Source organism: Ursus arctos, unplaced genomic scaffold, assembly GCF_023065955.2.
Source record: "Ursus arctos isolate Adak ecotype North America unplaced genomic scaffold, UrsArc2.0 scaffold_10, whole genome shotgun sequence".
NCBI classification, from domain to species: domain Eukaryota; kingdom Metazoa; phylum Chordata; class Mammalia; order Carnivora; family Ursidae; genus Ursus; species Ursus arctos.
Window position 1 is genome coordinate 1070087 of NW_026622764.1, and position 25332 is coordinate 1095418.

At 55.7% G+C, this 25332-nt stretch overlaps 1 protein-coding gene across 9 annotated transcripts in view; it reads right to left on the reverse strand.

Annotated features, from left to right (window-relative positions):
- ATP11A (ATPase phospholipid transporting 11A) overlaps window positions 1-25332 on the reverse strand; it is a 126536-nt gene that overhangs the window by 46600 nt on the left and 54604 nt on the right. For all 9 annotated transcript variants that reach the window (XM_026488750.4, XM_044380178.3, XM_057307126.1 and 6 more), the window contains exons 2-9: window positions 18560-18682; window positions 11866-11955; window positions 11029-11109; window positions 7704-7811; window positions 5387-5515; window positions 3145-3248; window positions 2602-2652; window positions 58-122 (exon numbers count right to left, since the gene is read on the reverse strand). In XM_026488750.4, coding sequence (XP_026344535.1) covers window positions 58-122; window positions 2602-2652; window positions 3145-3248; window positions 5387-5515; window positions 7704-7811; window positions 11029-11109; window positions 11866-11955; window positions 18560-18682 — 751 coding nt within the window. The remainder of the gene's footprint in view (window positions 1-57; window positions 123-2601; window positions 2653-3144; window positions 3249-5386; window positions 5516-7703; window positions 7812-11028; window positions 11110-11865; window positions 11956-18559; window positions 18683-25332) is intronic.

Here is a 25332-nt window from a genome sequence, read left to right on the forward strand (position 1 = left end):
CAACCCGCCCTTAACTTTAGAAGCTGTTAGTAGTGATTCACCAACCGAGACACTGACCAAAGATCTTCTCGGTGTTCTTCAGCGTGGCTCCTCTGAGAAGCAAGTTCTCCGACCCCAGGGGCCTGCAACGATAGGAGGACCAGCGTAGGGCAAGGCAGCAGACGGGGGGGGGGGGGGGGGGCAGAGATCGAGGCCTGCGCCTCACAGACTCCGTTTCAAGGGAAATCGTTTAAACGTGGAGTAGCTTCTATCTGGATTACGAAAGTTAGTCCGGCTCCGTGGGAGCGTGCGGCCTCCCCCCGGGAGGTAAACCTGCTCTGTAGAAGGGCCCAGCGGGCGCCCGCTCTCTGACGGGGCCTCGTCAGGAATGCAGGCTCCCGGCCCACCCAGACCGACAGAGGGGCCCCAAATTTCCGAGAAGGTGGTGTCTGTGACTCGAGAGGATTCAGCCGTTCCCACCACATCCTCAGGGAGACTCCATGAGTCCTGCGGGATCCGGTCTTACTTTCAAACACGGAACACCACGGGCACTCACCCCCACAGCAGTCGAACCCACAAGGGCCGTCTGCGGGCAGGTGGCCTCCAAATCCGGACCCCTGCACCTTCTACTCCGGGGAAGCAACAACCGAGGAAGTTAAAAGTCACTCGTGAAGAACAAGCAGGCCCTAAGCACTCAAGGCTCCACGGTGAGCAACAGACCGAGTCTCTGCCTTTAGGGGGTTCCTGTTCTCAGGGCTCCCCTGTGGGTGGATCCTCATTGCTCTCACTTCCCATGAGCAGAAGAGAGTAAGGAGCAGAATGCAGTCTGTGGATGTTGCTGCTGTCAGCATTCTCCTGATCTCCCCTGCAGCGGGAAGGGACGTGTGCTCTTGATGTTTCAGTGCACGGAACGTCCCGTCACCACAGTAAGCGGAGAGCCTGCTGAACACCACGGACTTGGCGCCTTCCGTACATTCAGGTGACGCAGCTCGGGGTCCACAGCCGGCGGAGGATGAGGGCGGGAGGCTGCTGCCCGGGGCACGCCTGACCAGATGCATCTGCCCAGGGCAGCTCCGCGGTCTCGGCACTCGTGCTGGGCGTGACCGCCACGGACGCTCCGGGGCTGCACACTCGCTGTCTGGTCCTCTTACAAGGACCGTCAGCCTCTGCGAGCGGCACACATACGATGCCCGCCAAACGTGCTTAGGAAAACAAACGGCCCTTTTAAAAAGTGTCTCTGGGAGGTCAGAGAATAATTTAGTTTAAAAAGTACTTTGCTTCTAGACAGGGGAGGACAAAGAAGAACCACTCTGAGTGGATGAAGAACTGGGATATATCATTCATCACTGTTCACACCACGGATTTACAAATACCTGTAATACTCAAATATTGAAAGTCGGCTGAATAGTGTATGTACTTAAGCAGCAAAACGAGACTTAGTATCAACATGTGAAACACAGTCGTTATGACCTTCCCAAGCTACTGAGCATTAAACCTCCTCTCAACGTGAGGCAGGAGAAGCCGGCAACGTTTCTTTCTTCTGATTCATCCCAGCAACAATCTGAATGAATCTCAGTCTGCTTCGTTCTTCAAACAGTACTTCTCACGAGACAGAAATGCAGGTTGTTTCTTCCAGAAACTAGGAACGTCCCAGCACCTGTTTCGGGAAGACTGTGGCCGTGCCTCCACGACCTCTCAGAAGCACCGCGAACGTGCTGATGGACGCCGGCCACGACTCAAGAAGCCACAAACCATTTCCATGAAACAAACAACTTCGAGAGGGGCCCCACGGTCTCACATTTAGCTGCCATCAATTTCCCACTGAGATTATTTCTACTTCTAGGCAACTGTCTTCCTTGACACACAAGGTAACACCAGGACAGCGGCAATCTGGAAACCACTTAAGTGGAAAGAAAAACAATTTCTCCAACACAGGGGAGGCAGGAGCTTATAGAAATGGTCAGCTCCAAATCCCACTCAAAGTCAACTTCCTACACGGTCCATCTTGATTACCACGACGGCAAAGACCCGTTAGACCTGGAAACCATGTCCAGATGACACACTGGCAGGCCTGGGGATGCGGAGAGCCGGTCCCGGAGGAGAGCGGATCACACGCATCCGGCCACTGGCTGGCTCCAGGGCACTGCCACCTGGTGGGTGTGGGTCCTTGTCCACAACCCGTGGGTGTGACCTACACGGTCCCCGGACGAGACACATCCCCTTACATCTAGACCGAATCTAGAGCCAAAACGGGTGCCAGTGATGGTGCCAAGTAGACACATACATGCCAGTAAAATGGCCTCACGTCAGAAACTGATCATCTCCGAGACTAAAGACACACTCGTCTGTCAAGGCAAAGAGCACTTTTCAGAGGGCAGCGGCTCACTGTCCGATGGCTCCTAACACTGTGAGACAACGTTTCCCATGAACACTGTCAGCTTGTTGGCACGAACAGCTATACTCACAGGAGAAACCAGAGAAGACGGTGGGACCTGGACCTTTGGGAAAGCCGAATTCTACTTCCCAAACCCACCAGAGCAGCAACCATGAAAGCCTCTACCGGTAACAGAAGAATGCACCGTAACCTGACAGCACAGACGGAAACAGCGCGTCTGTCCTCACCTCACCACGGGGTCGTTCCGATCGTTGTAGACGTTGATGCGGCCGACGAACCTGGCAACAGAGAAGCCAGGTCAGTGCCGCACAGCTGGGGCGGGAGAGGCGGGCCGGGCGCCTGCCGTCCACACCGCCTCCTGCTTCCATTCCAGGACGGAAGCGCTCTCTGCTCGAGGGCTGCATTCCAGGCCAAAAGCTCATGGGCTTCCTCCCCCTTTCTTCTTTTACTTTCTTTTTCTATTAGCCTAAGACTCCAGGGATTTTCCTTAAAATCAGTTCCTCAAGTTACAGAAAATTACTTTTTCTCCAATAAACTTAGTTCCATTAAGCCAGCCCAAATGTTTGCATAAAAATAGCTACAGATTTTAATGTTGCTGGACTACGAAAATATTAAGTAAATTATTTTATTTCTGGCTTGATCTTGATTTTTAAGCAGGGGTTTACATTCTCTCTCCAGACAAGCACGGCGCCAGACGAGGCGGGGTGGGGAGCAAGAGCAGCGCGCGGGGGCGGGGGAGCGGGAACGACGGGGAACGCGGACGGACTTACTTGTATAGGTCGGGCTGGGGCTGCTCACACTCAATCGTGGCGTGCAAGCCGTCTATATCTTCTTCAGTATGAAACCCCTTCGTGTCTTGAACGGCATAGTGAGTCTGCGGATCGACAAGAAAGGTGAATTCACAACAGAACGAGGGACGCGCACCTGACGGCCGAGGCGGGGGTCGGCGTCCCGCGTGACCTGCCGTGCCTGTAACTCAGCCCCCGAGTACAGAGCCGCGGTGCCGAGTCAGAGAAAACGTGTGAGTAAACGCGTAAGTACTCTCAGTCAACGCGAACTCGTGTGCGGGTGCTAACAAGCTACGGAATCAGGGGCGCTGACGGCATTCGTCTGCGAGGCGCCAGGGAACTCCTGCCTCGCCCACCGCCCTCAAGCGGGGGAGATCCTTCTTCAGAACGGACACTTCAATCTGTCCCTGTGATGGCTCCCTGTCAGCAAATAAATCAAGGAGTCAATGTTCCTTTTCCTCATAGGATGCCCTACTGTGTGCACAGTGCGTCTCTGGCATCACAAACTGCTCAGGCCTGGCGCTCTCCCCGCACGGCCACGCACTCGACATCGACAGAGGGCTCCACGAACGTGAGCGCGCCTCGGACCCCAGCGGGCTTGCAGGACACCGAATGCCCGGCCGGCCCCTGGTTTCCGATGCGGTGGGTCTGGGGGGCCCGAGAATGGCATTTCTAACATGACCCAGGCAATGCGGATGCACTGGCCCAGACGGCATCACTAACGTGAATGGGTGGGCTCGGAGCCGCGCGCGAGGGCCTGCTGCACACAGCGTGTCTCTGAATGTCCTCCCGTCCTCCCGGCCACCAAGTGCTGGGCGGGAAAGGGCGCCACAGATCAAGACAGGTGGGAGATAAATCACGGCAGCAGTCGCTTTTAGAACATCCTGGGACACCTACTGCGCACCTGGGACGTCAGGCAAGTTTCTAAGCATATTCTCGTAAGAGTCCCTGGAAGACAGGTCTGTCCCCACGTCAGGATGTGAAAACTGCAAAGGTTAAAAATGCCTGCCCAAGGTCACACGGGCGGCAGCGTGACCAGTGCGGGAGCCCCTGTGTCTTTCAAGTTACCCGAAGGACTCGGGTAACTGCAGCACCCAGGCCCAGTCAAATGTGCAGACGTGACGTCAGAGAGCACACGAACGGGACGCTGAGCCCAACTGCACAAAAGGTGCAGCGGAGCGCCTGCCTGTCCTGGATGGGGAAACGGCCATCACGTCTCGACAGCCACGGTCCCGCCGGACACCTGCTGCAGCCACTCACTAGCCATGCTGGGGCATCCCTCCCACAGGACGGGCGCGAGGGGCCGCCCGGTGCTACAGCCAGGGTCCACGTGGCTCGCTGAGTGTCACGGACACGGGAACACGATCCCCACACTCCACACACCTGACTCCACAGTCACCCGACTCTCCCAGGGGCTCCCACCCTCCACAGACATGATCGATCGTGCCGGAATGGGAGCCCTCTCGGGATGTCTGCACAGGAAAGGGACCCCAGAAGTCCCGCAGGGTTTATACACAATGATCTGAATGATCCACAAAAGGAGGAAAATACCTCTTCCCACTGTAGAAATCCCACTATTAACTGCCATTTGCCAATGCCTCAGACATGGTGGGGTCCCTGAGCCTTGCTCACCTTCCTGAACCCCTTGGAAGCTCCCATTTTCTTAAAATAATGAAATCCTTAAATAGTGATATGCTCTATTCTTTCGTGATTGTTAAAGTTTTGTAGCACCAACTGGCAGGACAGAATTCCATACCAAGTATAAGAAATTAATTATAAATTCAGAAAGTCCTTAAGATATTTTAACAAAAGGACATTCATTACAGTGACAGTCCTCAAAAGTCTAGACTTGTGTGGCTTTTCACATAATTCCAGTCTAGTGAAGACACTAATTTGACTAGTAAAATGAAAATTTTCCAAATTCCTACAATCTACCCCTGGCATCCTGGTCCCTCCGCTTGATGACACAGCTAAGAAACAACAGGAAGTGACTTCTGTTAACCCGAGGTGGTTGGCGGTTATGGACTCTGAGGGGGGGACAGGAAATGGTGGGATGTGGGGAGAAGCAAAGCGAGGAGCCGTGTGGCCGGCCCAGCTGCCCAGGCTGCTCCATAACCCCTGGAAACACTGGGTTTGCAAGCACGGTGCTGCAGCGGCCGGCCACACAGCGTAGCGGGCACAGCGCCCCACGCGGAGCCCCACGCGGAGCCCCACGCGAAAGTACTTTGTGACTGGACTCTCCGTCTAAGCTGGCGGTTGTCACGTGGCAGGTCCCATCTGCGCGGCTGCTGGAGAGGAAGATCAAGTCACAGGGGAAGGTCTCGTCCTCCTTGACCATGACGATGTCCCCAACCTGCAGGACAGACAGACAGCTTCGGTGTGGCGGCTCCGTGGGGCAGGGGCTTCTTCCTCTGCAGGAAGATGTGTGGATGTGAGGGCACTCCAGGGAAGGACTGTGTGCCGGGGAATTCTGCCCAAACCGTGGAAAGACCAGGTGGGGGTCTCGATGGACCAACTTTAGACCCAGGAAGGATCAAAGCATATTATGATGGAATATTCTGCAGTGAAAACACAAACCCCCATAACGGGATTATCCTTGACTGAGCCCAAGCTGGACAAGTTCAAGCGTTTGTTAATGAGTCTGAGTGGGGATTACTCCTGCAGGAATGTGTCGATCCAAAAAACTCCCTTAACCGGCAGGTGTGAGCAGCTGTGACGAGGGAGGAGGGGAATTGCTTCTGATACACAGGAGGGGGTGGGACTCCCCACCAGTCCCCAGTCCCCACATGCAGCCCGTACGATTCCATTTACGCCCCGCCAGTCTTGAGATAACAGAATCTTAGAGACGGACCACTGCAGACTGTTCTCGAACGGCCTCAGGGCCCTCCGCAGGCCTGGCCCTGTGGCACCGGGTCCGTGCAGAGCCCTCTCGGCTCCAACTGGCCGGCCACAGAGCAGACATTTCCCGTAGGAGATCAAGGCATTAAAAATGCAACTTTCTGCGGGTTGATGCTATTTAGGTCTGTTTATTAAAAGTATGGAAGGCTTTGCAAAGGAAATACAGTCATTAAGGGAAGTGCATGAAGGGCCTGGGGTCTGAAGAGGTTTGTTAATATGTGCACAGGGCCCCACCAGCACTCTGTCCCAAACCCCGTGACAGCCAGGAAATCATCACCGGTCCAGGCGAAGTGAGGGGAGCTCAGTCAGAAGTTCTAAAACAGGGGCAGCTGGGTGGTGGGGGCTCAGTCGTTAAGCATCTGCCTTCAGCTCAGGTCATGATCCCAGGGTCCTGGGATCAAGCCCCGCATCGGGCTCCCTGCTCAGTGGGAAGCCTGCTTCTCCTTCTCCCACTCCCCCTGCTTGTGTTCCCTCTGTCACTGTGTCTCTCTCCGTCAAATAAATAAAATCTTTAAAAAAAAAAAAAAAGGTCCTAAAACACCTGGACAGGAAAATTTATGGAACAAAGAAGACGCAGGGGCACCTGGCTGGCTCAGTCGGTGGAGCATAAGACCCTTGATCTTGGGGTTGTGAGTTCAAGCCCCACGCTGGGCACAGAGATTACTTTAAAAAAAAAAAATCTTAAAAAAAAAAGAAAATGTTGCTTAAAATCTTCAAAATACACACAATAGTGTATATGATATGTGTTGGACTAGGTTCACAAAGGTGGGCCACGTGCTGGTGACACGTGAGCAGTCGTCCAGGTGGGTCCTGGGTTGGATGGAGTGGGGGGCATGGGGGGGGAGGGAGGGGGGGTGGGCACAGAGTAGGGAGATAGGAGATGAGGGTGGGGAGGGGGATGGGGGTAGGAAGGGGGGATGGGGGAATGGGGGATGGGCATGGGGAGGGGGCAGGGGAATGGGGTTGGGGAGGAGATGGGAGAATGGGATGGGAGGGGGATGGGGGAATGGGGTGAGGGGATGGCCATGGGGTAGAGGATGGGCACACAGGTAGGGGATGGGCGTGGGATACGGGGATGGGGGGGCTTTAGAGATGAGAGGCTGCCGTGCATGAGGAGGCGGCAGGAGGGCCCAGCCGGGCTCCGTCCCCGGGCTCACGGCTAACACTGCTCAGGGCCCGGCCTTAGAGACCACACCGCCGCCTGGCGCACACGCAGGTGATGTAAACAAACACGTCAGTTATGCTCACGGCTCACTGAGACAGGGACTGAAAACACAACCTTCAGCGAGCTTTCCGCCTAATCTCTCAGTTCCCAGCTAGCGGAACTCGCCGTGTTCCAGAACAATGTTCCAACAGCATCCTGGAGCTTCCTCTATCCTGACTGGCTGGACAGCCCTGACCGGGTCTGCGAATTCGGCTGCTCTAAAAGAGAAGACTTATGACAACTTCAAGTAAGAACTGAGGTTAAGGGAAGAGTGGCAGGTGCTTAGCTTACTGAGAAGGGTCTGGGGACGCAGTCGGGCCTGTACCCAGTAACGCGGCGATCCTGGGCACGGGTCTGGCTGAAGTAAACCCCGCTACACTGAAGCTTTTTGGGTTCTAACTGTTCCCAGTTTTGGCGGAAGAAGCGCCGTGTTGCTTACCCTCAGCCTTCGGCTCTGCTTCCGAACCAGCTTGCCGTGCTGGATGAAATGCACCGGGCACTGGTTCATGGCGTTGTCTGCCTTATGGCGAAGCCAGTCCTCGTAGCCCTGAAGGGGAGAGAAGCCTGTGAGCTGGAGCAGAAGGCGCGGAGGGCCCTCAGATGGGCCACACTGTGGGTACACGCATCCAGCCTCGGCCGTGGGACCAGCAGCGAGGCTGCAGTAAAACCAGAGGATACCTTTCTCACACCAACACCCCCCCCCCGAGTCCTACATGTCAACCTTAAATGAACCCCCAATCTGCCCACATCTTCATGGCCCCCGCTGCCGTGCTGGCCCATCCATCCCTCTAGGCGGTTGCCCCCCGCACCTGGCGCCTGCAATGATGGGGACACATGAGCCCCGAGGCCCCTGGGAGCTCCACTTCCCCATCTGCTGTGGGGCTTCTGAACGTCCTCCTGTGGGACACGTGTCTACTGTCTGTGCTCGAGTCCACTGGGATGACCACACGTAGCTGCTGTCAGCACCCTGGCCAGGGCCTCACTCGGGCGGGAGGACCAGGATGGGGTCTCCTGTTCCCCTTCCTGCAGGCCCAGGTGTGAGCCTCACCTGGTTCTCTGACCCAGTGAGCATGTCACAGGCCCCACCGCTGGCACTCTGCACCCCTACAATGCAAATGCGTGCAAATGCACGTGCAGGAGGCTCAGAGGAGAGGGGTCTGAGCCGGCCCCCAGGGGATGCTCGGCACTTGCCCGGAAAGGAGGAGGTGATACCATGGGAAACGGCATGAAGGGGCAGGATCGGACGTGGGTGGGGACAGGGGCCAGGCCAGCCTGGAGGGTTGAGGTCAGTACGGGGCATGCAGAAAGCCAGGTAGAAAAGGCAGGTGGGCAGCCGGGGAGGGCTCTGGGCAACTGCCTGACTCACTGAAGTCACTGGAGATGTGAACAGAGGGGGTCAGATGCTTGTCAGGAGCACCCAGGTGGGAGGACGCACATCTGGGACTAGCAGACGCCAGGCTCCCCAAAGGGGGCTTCCTGAGCTGCAAGGAAGGGCATTGGATCCCCTGTACGTGTGGGCTGGAGTCACCAGGGAGCCAGGGCTGAGGACGGGAGGGCTGAGGGCCATCCAAGTCGTCCAGTGCAGCAGCCAGAGCAGGGAGGTGTCCGGAGATCTGGGGAGGTGAGGAGGAGAGGACGGGGGGCAGGTGGAGGGGTGGGAAGCCAGGAACCCCGAGAAGTGAGGTGAGGAGGCTCAGGAGGGGGAGAGGCCCCACAGGAGCTTGGGGCTCCTTCCACCCTGCTTCTGCCTGCCCACATTGACTGCCGGCGTTCGAGGGTCTCCTCCTCCACGCTCCTGCAGAGGCCCTCACACGGTGCTCTACGCCAGCCTCTCAGGGAGTGAGGGGGTTACCCTTCCAAAATTCAGAGACAAGAACCGGAAGCACCGAACTTTACTGAGCCCACCACTCAGAGATCTTTAAAGATGACCCACACACTCCACCCCTCCGTTCTGCTCACCATCCCCCTTCTCGCTCTTCCTCCTCAAAAAGGCCCCTCCTGCTCATGGTCTTATACTTTAATGACACATGCGTGTCACAAGCAAGCGAAGTGCTGCTTTCAGTGTTTACAAACGCGTGAGTACAACCTACTGAGTATTTCCGTTGTCACTCAACATGCCGTTTTCCATACAACGGGCTCACTCATTTGAACCACTGCACCGTAGCCCCCACACACGCAACAAACGTGCCGCCCACTGCCTCACTGAAGGACAACCCGTCCCTAGTTTTTCTTCCCCAAAAAAGCCTGCAATGAACACCCCAGGACACACCGCCGGGCCTCTGTGGTCTATCCTGGGATGCACATAATACGCACTAACTGCATTCACGGCCTCCACTCCATCAGTTATGCCAAACGGTCTTCCAAGACGGTGCTACCGTGCTCCCATCAGCGGCAGGTGCACGCACTTGACCACATTATCACCCCTGGCTGCTCTTCAGACTTCCACATTTAAAAGCCAATCCAATGCGTGTGAAGTAAAATCATTTGTTCAAATCTGTATTTCCAGATTACTAGTGTGTTGAGACATAAAACCCAAACTGAAAGGAAGACATCCTTCAACGCTCCTCACCGCTCCTCACACTGTCTTGTGTAGACACTCTCGCACTGAAGATGAGCGAGGCTGGCAGAAGGCAGCCCGGAGGGCTCCTGATACACACACTGGAAGGTAACCTGATTCCGTTCTACATTCTCCCTCAATCTAGAGAAAATACCACTCCGCGGTACTGACGTACCACTGTCGTCCAGTGGCTGTTCTCATGCGAATACACACTTCGTTTTACTTACAGACTAACACCAGAAAGGCATGGCGTGTCAGCAAGAATTGGACCATCAACAACTGCACTAGTAAAATTTCATTTTACAAATTATCCAGATCTCCCAATGAAAGGCTGACCTATCAACCCTGAAATATAAACACCATTAGGTTCAAAAGTCTGCAGCCGATAAGGGACTTGTTTCTGGAACATTTAACGAGTTCTTGCAACTCATCAATAAAAAGACAAAAAAACCAATTTTAAGATGCACAAAGGACTTGATGACGTGTTTCTGAAGAAATACACACAAAAGGCCAATAAGCACAGGAAAAGACGCTCAATATCATTAGTCACCCAGAGAAGGCAAACCAAAAGCACAAAGGGCTACTTTGCAGCCACACCGCGGGAGACGCCGCCCTGACAGACGCAGACCGGGGGCTCTCGGGGGCTCGGGAGGGGACGGCAGGGACTGCTCATGGGTACAGGGCCTCCGTCCGAGGGGATGGGAAATTTCTGGAACCAGAGAGAGGTGATGGCTACAGCACTAAGATGGCCAGATGATCAGTGGACGTAACTGAGACGCATTCTTCTCACCGTCAGGGACCGGGACCATGGAGAAGAGCCCAAGGCGCACGGTGAGTCAGGAGTCCGTGTGCTCGCTTAGGAAACCGCAGCCCGGACTCTGCCCACAGCGGGTCCTTGTCGTTCAGACAGTCCAAAGTGTGGACAGGCTAAGAAACTCTTCTAATAATAGATTCCATCTCTGGTTGGTTCTGAACGTGAAAATCTTGGTTTCCTCCTCAGACTTATAGGACACCACCCTAGCTGCTACGTTACCTAATCTCTCTCATTTTAGCTCAAGTGTCAATCTAAGTTACCAAAATGAATGTCTAGAACTTAACTAAATTTCCTGTGGATTCACTGAATAAACCAGATCACTTTGCTTTGGATAAAAGGCGACATTACATAACAAGACGGCTCCGTCTCCCCTCTTCTCTGCAGGCGTCTTACCTGTTTGATAGCCGTGACGGTGATGACGAAGAACAGGGGAAGCCCGCTGGTTACGGGACTCGTGGGGGTGTCGATGATCAACTGTAATTAAAGCAGAATTAGAGCCGACCTCAAAGCTCGTCCTAGCGACTCTAGGCAGACCGGCTGGCCGGTAGCGCCAGCAAGAACGGTTGCTTTTGCTTATTGTAATCCCACTTTATCCCCCCACTGGAGATAAATGAGACTGGGGGCACATCACCATGTAAATATACCATGAAGCTGAGGCTGGTTTGCTCTAGACAGGGACCTGCTTAAGGAAGCCTCACTAACGGTGGCAAAGACGCAAGTCGGATTGCTGCGTGCGTTTTAACTTACTGCTCTGCTTTTGGTCCCACACTTTAATGACATTATTTGAATAACTTGATGTTGGGGACATCTGAAAGTCCTTCCACTGTATTTTGCATGATTGAGAAAAATGAGGTTGCTCGTCTTAAAACACATCAGATCTTGCTCCCTCCTTCAGACCCCACTATGGTTTTCTCTCTTCTCGCTCTACCCCACGCGCACCGGGGACGAGGATCCACCCAACGGCGCTTAGCTTGGCTGCTGAGTTTCTCCTAAAGATCAGGGGCTCCTGATTCCCCCTCGAGGACTGGACACCAGCCCCAAGGCAGACTCTTCACGCGTCTGCTTCAGCTCAGACGCCTCCCTGAACCGACGCACTTGTCCGTGAAGAAACAGAGGAAGGGCTCCAGGTCCTGCTCTTTCTCGTTAGCAAACATAGCTAATCTCCTGAGAATAAAGGGTTGCTTACGTAGACTTTACACTAAGGGATCAAAAAAAAGACAGCGGCCTTACCTGTACCAGAAATATGATAAGAAAATAAAAGTTGGCTATTCTTCTGAATTGTTCAAATAAGTTCTTGGGTATGAAGTTCCAGAACGTGTACTGTATAAAAGGAAAACAAAAAAGTGTCATTTTGATCACATTCTACTTTTTATAGTGTCATCTACGACATGATGACAGCACTGGATTTCGAAGCACAAAATGTTTAGTTTTAGACAGAAAACTCAAAAGGCAACATCCAGCGTTCTGTAGATGCCTCATGCATTTGTCGACCACAAAAATGAACTGCTAACACAGAGCACGTTCTCCAGAAGAGCACACGCTACCCAACGCCAGGTAATTCCACGTCCTGCAAGTAGCCTTACGACAGTTTCACCGTTAAAACAGGTTTCTTAAGACGTAAACGTCCGACTGTTAACACATCCATGTTGGGCGTTCCTCCCTGACTACTTCCTTCTCTTCTGTCTTGTGACAGCGTCACCAGCTGGCCACAGGAAGCAGTCCCTCCAAGTCAGCATCGCGAGGCCGTGGTGTGCCGGCGTGGAGACGGCCCCACGTGCGCCTCCTCCGCGCAGGGAGTGGAGAGCAGTCCTGGCTGCCACCTCTCTCCAGACTTCCCATCTTTGCCTCAGGAGGAGTTCCCTTACCTTCTGCGTTGACGGATGTCATTACCCTCCTCCCCCGTAAACACTGTGTTGGTGTTTGTCTATGAGCCCTCCAAGTGCAGTCCAACCCCACCGCGTCCACCCCCCCAGCACCCCTCCCCTCCGCGTACTGCCCGACCCCACCCCGTCCGACCCCCCAGCACCCCTCCCCTCCACATACTGCCCGACCCCACCCCGTCCGACCCGTCCAACCCCTCCGGCACCCCTCCCCTCCGCATACTGCCTGACCCCACCGCGACTGACCACCCAGCACCCCTCCCCTCCGCGTACTACCCAACCCCACCCCATCTGACCCCCCCAGCACCCCTCCCCTCCGCGTACTACCCGACCCCACCCCATCTGACCCCCCCAGCACACCTCCCCTCCGCATACTGCCTGACCCCACCACGACTGACCCCCCAGCACCCTCCCCTTCGCGTACTGCTGGACACCCGACCTCTACAGGCTATGGGTTTGGCAAACATTTCCTCAGTCAGTGGCTTGTCTTTCTCATTCTTAACAGTGTTTCTTGAAGAGCAGAAAATTTTAAGCTGTGAATTCAACTGTTTGCTGCTGGCCTTGCTCTGATCGTTCGTAAGTCCCACCAGGTTCTGCTGGGGGTTTTCTTTGGGATTTTCTTCACAGACATGTCACTTGCCCTGTTTCCTCCTGTCCAGTCTGCCATCCTTATCCCGTTCCCTCCTCACTGTATTAGCGACGACGTCCAGTACAGCCACTGAACAGGATGGCGAGAGGGGAGTCTGCGTCATTCTCAGTCTTAGGGTGAAAGCATCTCAGTTTTCACCATCAGGAGCAGTGTTAGCTGTGGGTGTATTACAGATGCTCTTTATCAAGTTGAAATTCTCCTGAACATCAGGAATGGTGGTGGATTTTGTCAAATGCGCACGCGAGGCTTTCTTCATTTGAGTGCAAACAGACTGAGAACCAAACAGCAGGTCTCCTGGTCAGAAATGCAGCCAGACACGGAGGGTAGAGAACACTGCTTCACCTCGGGTTCTCAACCAGAAAAAAGCAAAAACAAACAAAAAACCCAACCCTGACTGCCCATTCTCCCAAAATATAGGCAATGCCTTCCCCTCCCCCCTCCGAGCCTCACAAAAAAACAAAAACAAAAAATCATGATCTGAATTTTTAGTTTGCTACCCTACCTCAGGGTGATCTGGCCACTCTCTGGAATTCAGAAAATATCCACTCTCGATTCCGCTGTGATACATAAGGCCTTCGTGGAGTCCTGACGCTTAAAAATCGAGTAAACCTTAGCCAATGATTTAGGGGCTGCGTTCTAGTTTTCGTGTGTAAAGAAGTACACCACCGTGAGCCCGGGAGGCACGCGGCCGGGGTCAAAGTTCTGGCTCAAACTGGTACTAGAAACACAACGGAGACGTTAAAATTCTACAGCCCCACAAACAGCACAAACACAAGCAACCTTTTCGAAGGTTTAACAAAGCTAAGTATTTTTTCTCTTAAACGGGCCATAATGAAAATGTCTGTTACTTTTCACTAACTTTTAAAAGTAGATATTAAAAGAAAGCTAAGTTATCAGGCAGCCACAGCATTTATGTCTCATTTTTGTGTTTCTGTGACCAGCCTAAAATGATCCGTGAGCCTTCACAGACTTCCTGACCCCAAGACGGAACTGTCTTTAAGGCCCCACCCTGTGAAACTGGCCTTCCTGCCCAGCACCCACTAACCCATGATTCAAAAATGTCCCCAAGTACCTGTAGCACGTCACCCAGGACCAAAGTCACATTAACGGAGAAAGCCCCTACTTAAAACCCCATCTTCCGTCTCCGGAAGTGTCTACAGATGTTCAGGATCTGCTCACAACGCTGGCGGAAGACCGCGGAGGCGCCCGGAGGGAGCCGCTGGCGCTGGTGACAAGGACACAGGGACTCGTCAGGTCACTCTCTGACTTCTTACTTATTCTTGAACGTTTTCATGCTAGAAAGCCTTCGTCTCAAATGTGTAATGAAATAAAGCAGCATGTCATCTGCTTCCGAACGGAAGAGCCCTGGGACGCCACGAGAACATCCGCCGCCGTTTCTGGACCCCTCTGTCTCCCAGGTCCAGCGTGCCCGGAGCCAGCTCGGATTTGGAACTGAAAGCCACCTGCGTGATTGCTTCTTCTAACCAGGCGCAGAGAGGCCACGCAGCTTCGACGGTACTCTGTAATCCCCTATTTCACAGGATAAATCACCGTAATAAGTCGTTACTGCTGATTGTTAACGTGGTCAGAAGACGTCTCTAATTCCGGATGGCGTCTGACAAGAAAAGTGAAAACCCAACGTGCTAACCGGAACACGTGTGAGCGTGTGGGCCGGCGGGATACAGTGAACGGGCACCAGGTGACGCACGAGAGCCCGCAAGCGGAGGACGGAGGGGCCACCACACACGCTTCATCAACCTTATGTCCGGGGAGCTGAGTGCATGGACCCGGGGCCACGATGTCACACGCTCCGCAGACCCTGGCAGCAAGCAGCACTTGATCCTGGGGGTCCCTGGGCTCAGCCACACGCTCAGGACGAAGCCCGAGGCGGCTAGAGCACCTCCCTTCCCCCCGATGCGGACAGCTCGAGACAGTCGCTATTCCTCGCTTTTCTCTCACACTGCGAACACTTCACGCCGGAGTGTCCGCGACCGGGACACCTCACCAGCACCCGGCTCAGTTCTGTGGCGGTCGCTGGGTTCTGTGGGTCACTGGGAGCATGGATCAGGACACACAACGCGGCCCACCTGGTCTGCCCCAGTCACGTGGTGGAAGGAAGCCAGAGATAAGCCCCTGGCACCGTTCTCTGCCGACTGCCAGGTCATCAAATGAGAACATGTGGGAAGCGGCCTCGGCTGTGCCGCACCTGAACACGGGCCGAGCACCATGGCCGTGCACGGAGCCCGATCTCCCCTGGAAGGTCGTCCGCGCACGCGGGGTTGAGCTTCCTTGTTCATGTACGACTGGGAGACCATGATGTAGAAAACAGAAAATGAGGCCCCATTCTGGATCCCTGCTGTTAGTAAAATGAGTGAGCATCACGACGGGCCAGGGAGAGGTAGTGCTGGTGCCACGGGGAAGGTGTGGGCGCAGGGGCAGACTCGCAGCTACAAGTCAGTCCACAGGCTTTGTTCTGAGGCTGTTCCTCCTGCAACGGGCCGGGCTTTGTAAGTAGCAGTGGCCCCACGGGGTTGTTCTGGAGCAGACGGGAGACACTCCGAAGTCCGCCCACATCTAATTGGTAAAGATAGTCTTCCCTTGCCCATAATCAAAAGTGACGCAGCTTTCTTGATGACATGACAGTGTAGCCTGAGCCTAATATTTAATTGTTGTGTCCTGAGGTCAGAGCTGGGAGCCACATGGATTCTGTGCCCCAAAGTACAACTTGGTGACAGTGATGAACCAGCGCCCGGTCCTCCTCTTGAACCTGGGATCTGCGTGCCCGTAGTGTGAGCAGCCACCGGGTACGAATCTGAGATGTGCGTGCCCATGGGCACAAGCAGGCGCTGGGTGCGAATCTGAGATGTGCGTGCCTGTGGGCAGGAGTAGCTGCTGGGTACGAATCTGGGATCTGCGTGCCCGTGAGCACGAGCAGGTGCTGGGTGTGAATCTGGGATCTGTGTGCCTGTGGTCGTGAGCAGGGGCTGGGTGCGGGGCTCTCACGTCGTCAGAGGCAAAGGGAAGGGGACACGCTGGGGGGTGGGCTCCTGTTTCTCCTTCATCCCAGACACCTGCCCAGGGTGTCTCCCCCAGAAAGGAAACCGAACTCTCATCAGTCACTGATCGCCAATATCGGCCCTTCCTTGGAACAGCTCAGAAGTCGGGCATGGTGGGAGTGGCTTTTTCGCCCCCTGGTGTGAAAGCTCTCTGATTCAACAGGACCAAGCTTGCAGAGTGAGGCTTCTGGGCATGCACATAGTCTAAGCTGGCGGTCTTTTAAGATGAATGCTTTCTTCCCAAGAAAACACAGATACGTTACAACACACGTTCTCCAGACCTGTTGTGGACCTAGGCTCTACTAATCCAGTAGTTTTTTCCATATACTCTGAGCTGTTTTTAAATGAAAGCAATTATGTGCTCTGACAGACGTCACGGCTACCGTCCACCCCGCTAACAGGGCTCGGGGCACCACCCTTGGCCTTCAGAGAGCCTCTTCCGTACAGACTCTGATTAGCAACAGAGGCTGTGCTTTCTCCTGAAATCACACACCATTATATCCCGTCGCCAGGCATTGAGCCACTGACCCCACCTCTCTAGGAAGGGCGCGTCCTCGGGAAGGAAGAGGAGTGCGGACACAGGGGCCCCCCCCGCTCTGAGCAGAGACACAGGCTCCCACCGTCTGTGGCCTCAGCCCGACCTGCCCCTTAAGGATGTTGACTCAGTTCTTCCTGCTCTGAAGGAGCTTTCCTGAGAAGGACCCACTGTGAAGCCCCCGGAGACACCGCAAGTCTGTCCCAGAGGCTCCTTCCTCCACCCCCGGCATACTGCTCCCTTCGTCAGAAACCGAGGCAGGGCTGGGGCCGGTGCGCGTCAGGCAGCTGGGGACGATGCACGCTACCCCAGGGAGAGAAAAGGTGGGAAGGCAACACGGCACCTCAACATCACTGTGGGAGTATTTGAAAGAAAAAAATGAAAATAATAAACTGGCTCTAAAATTTCAGGAACTCAATTTAGAAATCACTGCTTTTGGCTGTCTCCCCTAAAACACTGACAAGACTTTGTGCCCTAAATAAAGCATCGTTCAGCCTCTGGCTATATTCCACCAAATGCCTCAAGGCCCTCGGACCACCCCCGTCAACCAGGTCAACCTTCCAGAAGGTTCCTCCACACGGCCCTGTGCAGAACTTTCCACATCGACCCGAAGGCCCTGGGGGCTTTGTCCCTGGAGGGACAAACCAGCCGCAGCGGGAAGGCATCAGTGGCCGAAGGGCCTGACAAATGTCCTGCTGGCTGGACCCTGGGCAGCGGGGACGGCTTCAAGCCCCATCACCCGTCCCCGCTGTCTGCCCTGCCCAGCTCACGCGGCACCCGCGGCAGTGGCATCCAGCGCACGTCTCTGATTCTCGAAGCATTTGAACTGCACAGGAGCTGATTTTTAAGAAATGTGTTTGAGATTCCTCTTCTGTGTCGGGCACACCGGTGACAGGGTCTTCAGCGCGCTCTGAGACCACGTCAGGCTGGTACAGGTCACCGCGGCAAAGAACCCCACTGCACCCCGGGGAAGGTCCCGCTCGGTCATGTGTCCCGGCGTGTATCTCACTTAGGGCAATCTTTGACAGTTTACAGAGGAATGCAATAGGCCTAACCACACATATCTAGACATGTGGGACAGCCACATGTGGATTTCGTGGGCCGCCACACAGGTGTGCACACCCGGGACACGCGGCCATGTGTGCACGCCTCCATGGGCACATGGGTGTGTACCACTAAAGGGAAGTTCTCCAAACTCTGGGACGCCGTCATTTACCTTTTTTGTTCAAAGCCGGTTCCCAAACGCCCCACCCATCCTGGAGAGCCATCGACCGGAGACTCTGCCGTGCGTGGAGTGTACCTCAGCGTTCCTGTGCTCCAGTCAAGGAGAACACGGGCTTCACTTGAGGGAGGACATTCCAATCACCGCACTCCTGTGGCACTTACGACACCAACTGCCTGGCAGACTGGGACACGTGCCCAGTGCCCCCATTCACAGGGGGCTACACGCACGTCCTGCACCAGGGACATTCAGTGTCGTCTCTACTTTACAGATGAGGGGACCCGGGTGGGGAGTGGCTTGGGATGGGCACGTGGTCAGATGGCAAATACGTCCATGGCAGAAGTGGGCCTCCTGTGTGTGTGGCATAATTAAAGAGACATGAAGGACAGGTGGTCTAACACACAGGATGCATGTCCCACCAGCTGTAGGACAAGCTGTGGGATGAGGGGCCAGCCCCACACAGATGTCAACAGCAGCATTCGGTGGGGTGGGCAGCCGCCACGGCGATGGCCCCAGGAGCAGGGCGGGTAACCGCCATCCCCATAGGGCCCACGGGAAACAAGGTCCCAGAAAGAAGCTCACCTTGGAGGAGACTATTCTGTTGTCAGGGTGCCTCTGCAGGATGTAGGCCTCAGCACCTGGGGGGGGCTCCCTGTGCCCCACGTAGATGGTCCGACTGTCCACCCAGTTCTCTTCTCCAGCACACTGTGGAAAACAGAGCGGTGTTAGCAGGGGTGACAGCTCTCCCTGGAGTGCTGGCTGGAACACGTGGCCTCACCCGCGCACCACCTGTGCCGGGCCCCACCTGCCAAGGCTGGAGCCACCCCCATCTCACTCAACCCCCACGGGCTACACTCCCCAAAGGACCCATCTGAGCGGGAGGTCTGAGCCGACGGGGAAGCCCTTCCAAGCTGGTCGTCAGGGGAAGAACACGGCTGGGCTCCCGCACAGAGGGCTCAGCGCGATCCTCAGGCGTCCAACAGAAGACGGCAGCTGTTGGACACGCGGGATCACGTCTTTACTGAGAGGCTAAGACTGTGAGTGCAGGACGGAGCTGTGAACCGTCGCCAGTCTCCCTGCTCAACGCTCTCCCGGGAAGAGCGGCGGCTGGGGTGTGACCCGTCTTCGTATTATTCAAAGGGTCGTGCCCACGAGGCACATGGCAAATATCTTCTGACCAGAAGAATCTTTACAACACTCATCCAACCCTATGCTGTCAGCATGGAGATGCCAAGACACCACAGCTACAGAGGAGAGACTAAGCTGCAGCCTGGCAGGCAGCCCGGCTCAGGGTCCTGGACCCCCAACCGCCAGGCCGGCGGCCCGGCTCAGGGTCCTGGACCCCCAACCCTCAGGCCGGCGGCCCGGCTCAGGGTCCTGGACCCCCAACCCCCAGGCCGGCGGCCCGGCTCAGGGTCCTGGCCCCCTCACTCCACAGGCTGGCAGCCCAACTCAGGTCCTGCATGTGCGCCCCCCAGGCTGGCGGTTCAGCTCAGGGTCCTGGCCTCACATCCAGGCAGCCTGCTGGGCTATGGGAAGCGGTGGGGAGGAGGAGGTCAGTGTGACAGGACAGGAAGAAGGTGGGTCAGATCAAAGCTTGGGCTCAGTTGTCACTGAGACACAAGCCTCATGCAGGTCCACAGCGCCTGAGGACAGCCCTGCACCCACAGCTGTCGACTACGGACAGAGCATGAAATGACGCGGGCAGCCACGCAGGAGCCCGGGCTCTTCTGCCTCCCTCTTGCGGTGCCCACCCTTTGTGGGTCAGGGAGCCCCCGCTCCTGAATCCACACAGACGGGTACTGTAAGCAGCGCCTCTGCTGGGTGAGCTCACGAGAGCCTCACGTCACTTCTCTGTTTTTGCTTATGTACCATGGGTTTGCCCATCGCCACCTTCTCGGGGTCAGGAGCCTACAGGTGCGCCCAGCGCACGCACACATTCCCTCCGCCAACGCCACCTCCGTGCCTCCTGTCAGGGACTAGCTTTCCAAGATGTCCCTGCAGACCAAGGGCAAAGACCAACCCGGGCTCCATAACTCCACCTGTGTTTCCGGACATGCTCAGCAGGGACGCGGGAAATGCACGATCCCTGGGAGAGAACGGGTGGCCCCTCACTGGCAGGAACTCAGGACGTGTCCCTGCCAGGAGTCCACTGCCCTACAGGAACCTGGTGCCGAGCCAGTGCGAGCCCTCCCCCACCGCCCCACACCCCTTCCTGCTGCCTTCCCGTTTTGGGGATGCTGACTCAAACGCCTCGTAAGAGCTTCATAGGCCAATCTGTGGGGGTGAGAGTTAAGAAAACACGAGCCCGATATCCCTTTATTTCTCGGGACACAGCCAGGGGACTTCTCATTCCTGCAGATTTGCGGACTTAGTTGGAAAAGAATACACGATAAAGGAACCATAGAAGGAAAAAAAAAGCATAAAAAGGTAACTTTTAATACAAATATGAAAATCCTGAGAACCTTTCTCCCACCACTGGCTTTCGGCCCGACACCGACTACGGACGCACCAACCCTCCCGCTAGGCAGGTGGAGGCGCCCACTGTGCCCGGAGACGGGTCCCCCGTCTCTAGGGAGGCAGAGTCGGAATGAACGTTATCAAGGCCAATTCACATCCCCCACACTGTCTAGTGGACACGCACTGTTTTAACGTGATCACGTGACTCCTCAAATATGACCACACGGGGCAGTGCCAATGTGCCGACTGCGCGTCAGGACCCTCTTCCTGCCTGCGGAACGAGACCAGAAAGACACCAAGCACCAACAAGCAGCAGGCCTCGCCTAAGTCATCGCAACAAAAAATCCACTTGGGAAGGAACCACGCACTTACTGGATGAGAGCTCGGCCCTGTGTGAGGACGCTACCTTCCCACCATTCCCTGAGGGATGGAAAGAAGCCATGAGCTTCTGGAAAGTCCCTTGCTCCTAAGAGCAGTTACAACTCGGCGGACTCGAAGGCCATCGGTGAACTTCCAGCTGGCTTTGCTCACCGCGTGGTCAGCATCACAGGGCCCAGGGAGGGACACCGAGGAAGGACATGTCCCGCGGTCAGGAACTTGCAGGGGATCTCACGCACAGCCCCTGACAGGCAGGCAGCGTCTCTGGGTTCAGATCAAGACCAAGGTGAGTTCCGCGTGCTGTTCTCTGCATCAGTGTTCAACTCTAAGAAGGCTAAAACCAGTGTGCAAACTGTGGAGAACCCAACCAACAAGACGCCCCCAGAGACAGCCTGGCTCCTGATCACACCCACATCCCGTGTGCGTCCCGCAGCGGACCGGCTACAGGACTGCAGACGCATCGCTCAACAGTTCTGTGTCCAATGTTGTCAGCAAGATTCTGCTTCTCTGTCCATGTAGCAGTGAAAACAAACTTATTAGCCTCAACTGTATAATTTCATAACCTAACCGGTCCTGAGCCAAACATCAATCACACGGTCCGCGGTCCAGCGGCAGCGCACACAGAAAGACATCACGTCGCTTGGAGCTCTGAGCACGATGATGTGGGTCTTCATGAAACCTCCTGAGGGCAGGAAGACAGAGACACCAGCCTCTTTTTTTAGGGATTCATCTGAGATGGGACCAGTGATGGCACCCAACACAGCCTCCATGACTTACTTACACCTTGGAGCGCTGGAGACGGCCAGGGACGCGCATCACAACGCAAGGCTGAAGCTGCCACCAACTGGCCTTTCTCAGCTCCCAGGCGGCACCAGAGGACGACTCCTGCACGCCCCCAAGGCTGGCGCCAAGTCCAATCTAAAGTGGCCACCTAACCTATGGGAACGCGCCCAAGTGCACTCCAGCCTCCGAGATGCAAACCCACCCCCATGCCCGCGCTGCTCCCAGAGCGCCCACCCGCAGCTCGCGAGGAGAGGCAGCCGCTGCCCGGCGAGTTCCCAAACCCCAGACTCACACAGAGGAGGAAGGAGTCTTTCTTCTTATTGCCACATGAACGAAATTGTCACATACAGAAACAAGGAGACAAACACAAAAAAGACAGCAGCTGACGGGGGAACGCGCAGCATCAGTGAGACTGTCAGAACCTTTTCCAGGAAGAACCACAAATAAGGAGGCTGCTTCAGGCAGCGAGTGAGATCAGTGGAGAGCAGACCCCACGTGCGCTGGGGGCTCTGCTCTCTTAACCTGACGTACCCACCCGCGGACCTGAGTGCGAACGATGCCATCCCCTGAAGTGGCGGCACAATTCCCTGCAGGTCACACACCTCAGAGGACTCAGTGCTTCTGTCCCAGCGAGCTGGGAATGAAACCTCCACTTCTGGTCTAGAGCACGGAAAACACTAGACAAATACCAGCATTTTGCTAACTCACGCGGTACCTTTCTGTCCAATCCGAAAAGATACAGATATGGTTCATGTTGACAGACCGTATGCTACTAATGAACTCTTAAAATACTAGTCACTGTGTAAACAGATTCCGTCACACAGAAACGGTGTTAAATTAAGAACAGGTGTAGATGTGACTCTGTCGACAAAAATCTTACGTTCACACAGCAAACCCTCTGTCCTCCACTTCCAATCTTGATAACGCAGCGACTCTGAAGCGGTTGAAGGTCCAGTCTGCTCAGATGACTGACTATTCAGGTAAACTGTTAGTCAACAGGGCACATCGACGTTCACCATCACCAGCTGGTGGAAAACACGCACGGAAACCACAAGGAGACACAACTTCATGTGTCACGGGCAGCGATGATGGGGACAAAGACATGTGGAGAGGGTGTGGGGAGCCGGGGCCTGTCACTGGTGGGAACGTGGACCGGTGCAGCCGCTGTAGGAGACAGTCACCATAACTGCACGCACACGTGTGTTCACAGGAGCACCGCTCGGAACACACGAGAGATGGAACAACTGGAACGTCAATGGACAGACAGACAAGGCTGGGGTCGCACTATGGGTTCACTACTCAGCCATGAGAAGGACGCATGTCACAGCATGGGTGAACCTGGAAAACATACGTAAGGGAGAGAAGCAGAAATAAGAGGCCATGTGTTGTAGGGTTCCATGAAATGTCCAGGACGGGCAAATCTGCAGAGACCGTGCTTGCCAGGGGCCAGGAGAGTGACCGCTAATGGTTCTTCTGGGGTGAGGAAAATGTTCTGACTGGGGGTGTGATAGGTGCACAGCACCATGAACATGTTCCAACAGACGCAGACGCATCGCACACGTGCAAAGGCCCTGTGGTAGGCGAGTTACCCTCAGCAGCGATACAACAGATATTCCCGCTTTGCGAGTGGCTGTGTGGTCCGCATGCACACGAGATCACCACTTCTCACTTCAGGGACACATCAAAGGTCACCCAGCTCCCGTGCACACCGCCATCCGTCCTTGGCTCCCGCTTGCCCTTCTTCATTTTCTTGGAGGGAGAGGTCATTCCTGTGTTTGAACCACTTCCCCTTTCCAGTGTTCCACATAGACTCTAGAAACTGAGATGGAATCTCTCGCATAACCCTTTCAGGGAGTGAAAAATCCAGCGGGGGACGTGACGGGTAGGATCTGGGGCAAAACGCCCTGTGCCTGACGTACACAGTTGTTGTTCTGTATTCATCTGTGGGCAGGTGACCGGTCGCCTCAGTGAACGAGGAGGATGTGCGGCTGGCTGGCTCCGAGGCTCTCCGGTGTGCCGCTGAGAACAGCAGGCTCACACAGGGACCGGTCACCGTGGCTCACCTGGCGGACCTCGGTGCTGGCTCCAGTGGCAAGGGCTTCGGAAGCTACTAAGCTGGACCACCTCGTCTCAGGACCCTGCAGCGGCCAGAGCTCGCGTGACTCGGTCAATGAAAGGTCTCCTCGTGGCTCCGGGCGAGCTCGCCCCACGTCAGCACCTCCTCGCCTGTCCACTGCAAGCAGACCCGTCTGGGCAGGAGGAGGGGGCAGCACTTAGCGTGCCCCTCAGACTCATGTCCACGACGCCCACACGACTGTAGAGGAGCAACCAGGAAGGATGCCAAGGGTCAGGGCGGGGAGAGGGCCCGCAGAGCGCCTTGCAGGCGGCAGCCCCGGGGACCCTGGGGGGGGGGGGGCAGGACAGAGTCTCCTGGAAGGATCCGCGTGAGGCCGGAGGACACAGGCAGGCGCGGAGGGAGCGGCCAGGAGCCGGGAAGAGAACGGTGTGGCCGCCCCCACCCTCTGCCAGTCTAGGTGTGCCGCGGCAGACACCATCCCCGGAGACGGCCGCCGTTTTGAGAAAGGGTCGCTGCCAGGAGCCACGGAGAAAATGTCACCACACATCACACTGACCCGGCTCTCCGAGTGTCCTGCAGGACTCCTTCCCTTGATCCTTCTTTTCTAAAGATGGTTCTGACGTTTGGATCGCCGCCGGAGAAGACCAAACCTGTGTCGGTGGGTGTGGCGGCACCTTTCTGGCAGGACGGCGGGATCTGGGGTGCAGGCTCAAGTCCGTTCAGTGTGGGTCCTGCTCTCCTGGCCCTCTGGGCTATCCTTCAAGCGGACTTCGGTTGAACCTGCCGGTCGACGGGCAGCCATCCCAAACCAAGAGCCACCACCGTGGGGGCCTGGACCCCAACAGGAAGACGTCAGAAAGGGCAGCAAAATGGCTTCGACGGGGTTCAGCGTTCACTGGCATCTTGAAAATGAGCGACACTACTCCGACTGTGTGGTCTCACCCACAACGAAAAGTAAAGGACCAACCGAACAGGGCAGTGACTCTGAGGTCAGGCAGGGCCAGGGGCACCAAGGACTCCCCTGCAATTCAGTGCACAACCCAGGCTCCGTCCTGTCCTTCCACGGACTGTGCCGCGGGGATACACAAGGGGAAGGACGAGGAAGGACGACAACGTAGCCAGGGAGCCTGCCTTCACACAGACCCACGGATTTCAGGATGAACCCAGTGGAAGAAGGGAGAAAGGAGCGTTCAGAGCAGGTGGGGTGGGCCCCGCAGTGTCGGGGGGGAGGGGGCAGCAGGACCTTAGCCTGAAGCACGACCACAGCTCCCTGGGTGCTTGGGGAACCGCCTGGCTCTCGGGCTGGCCCCTGTTGGAAGTGCGGCCCAGCATCAGTGGTCAGGGGCTGATCCTGAACCGTGCGGGCGGGGGGCTGAACAGCTGTGGGTCAGAGCCGCAGTGTCCGGGCTGGGCCGACCCCTGTGCCCCATCACTGAGGACCGTCGTGTGCTCCAAACGCTTCCACTCGTGTGGGGTGCCCCGTGAGGAATTCAAACATACAGAAAACCCCAGAGCAGACAAATAAACCACCAGATTGAAGGAGGGTTCACGTTTTTGCCATGTTTGTACCAGGTGAATTTTTTTCAGAAATTAATTAGAAATACAGGTTTTTTTTTTTTAAAGATTTTATTTATTTATTTGACAGAGATAGAGACAG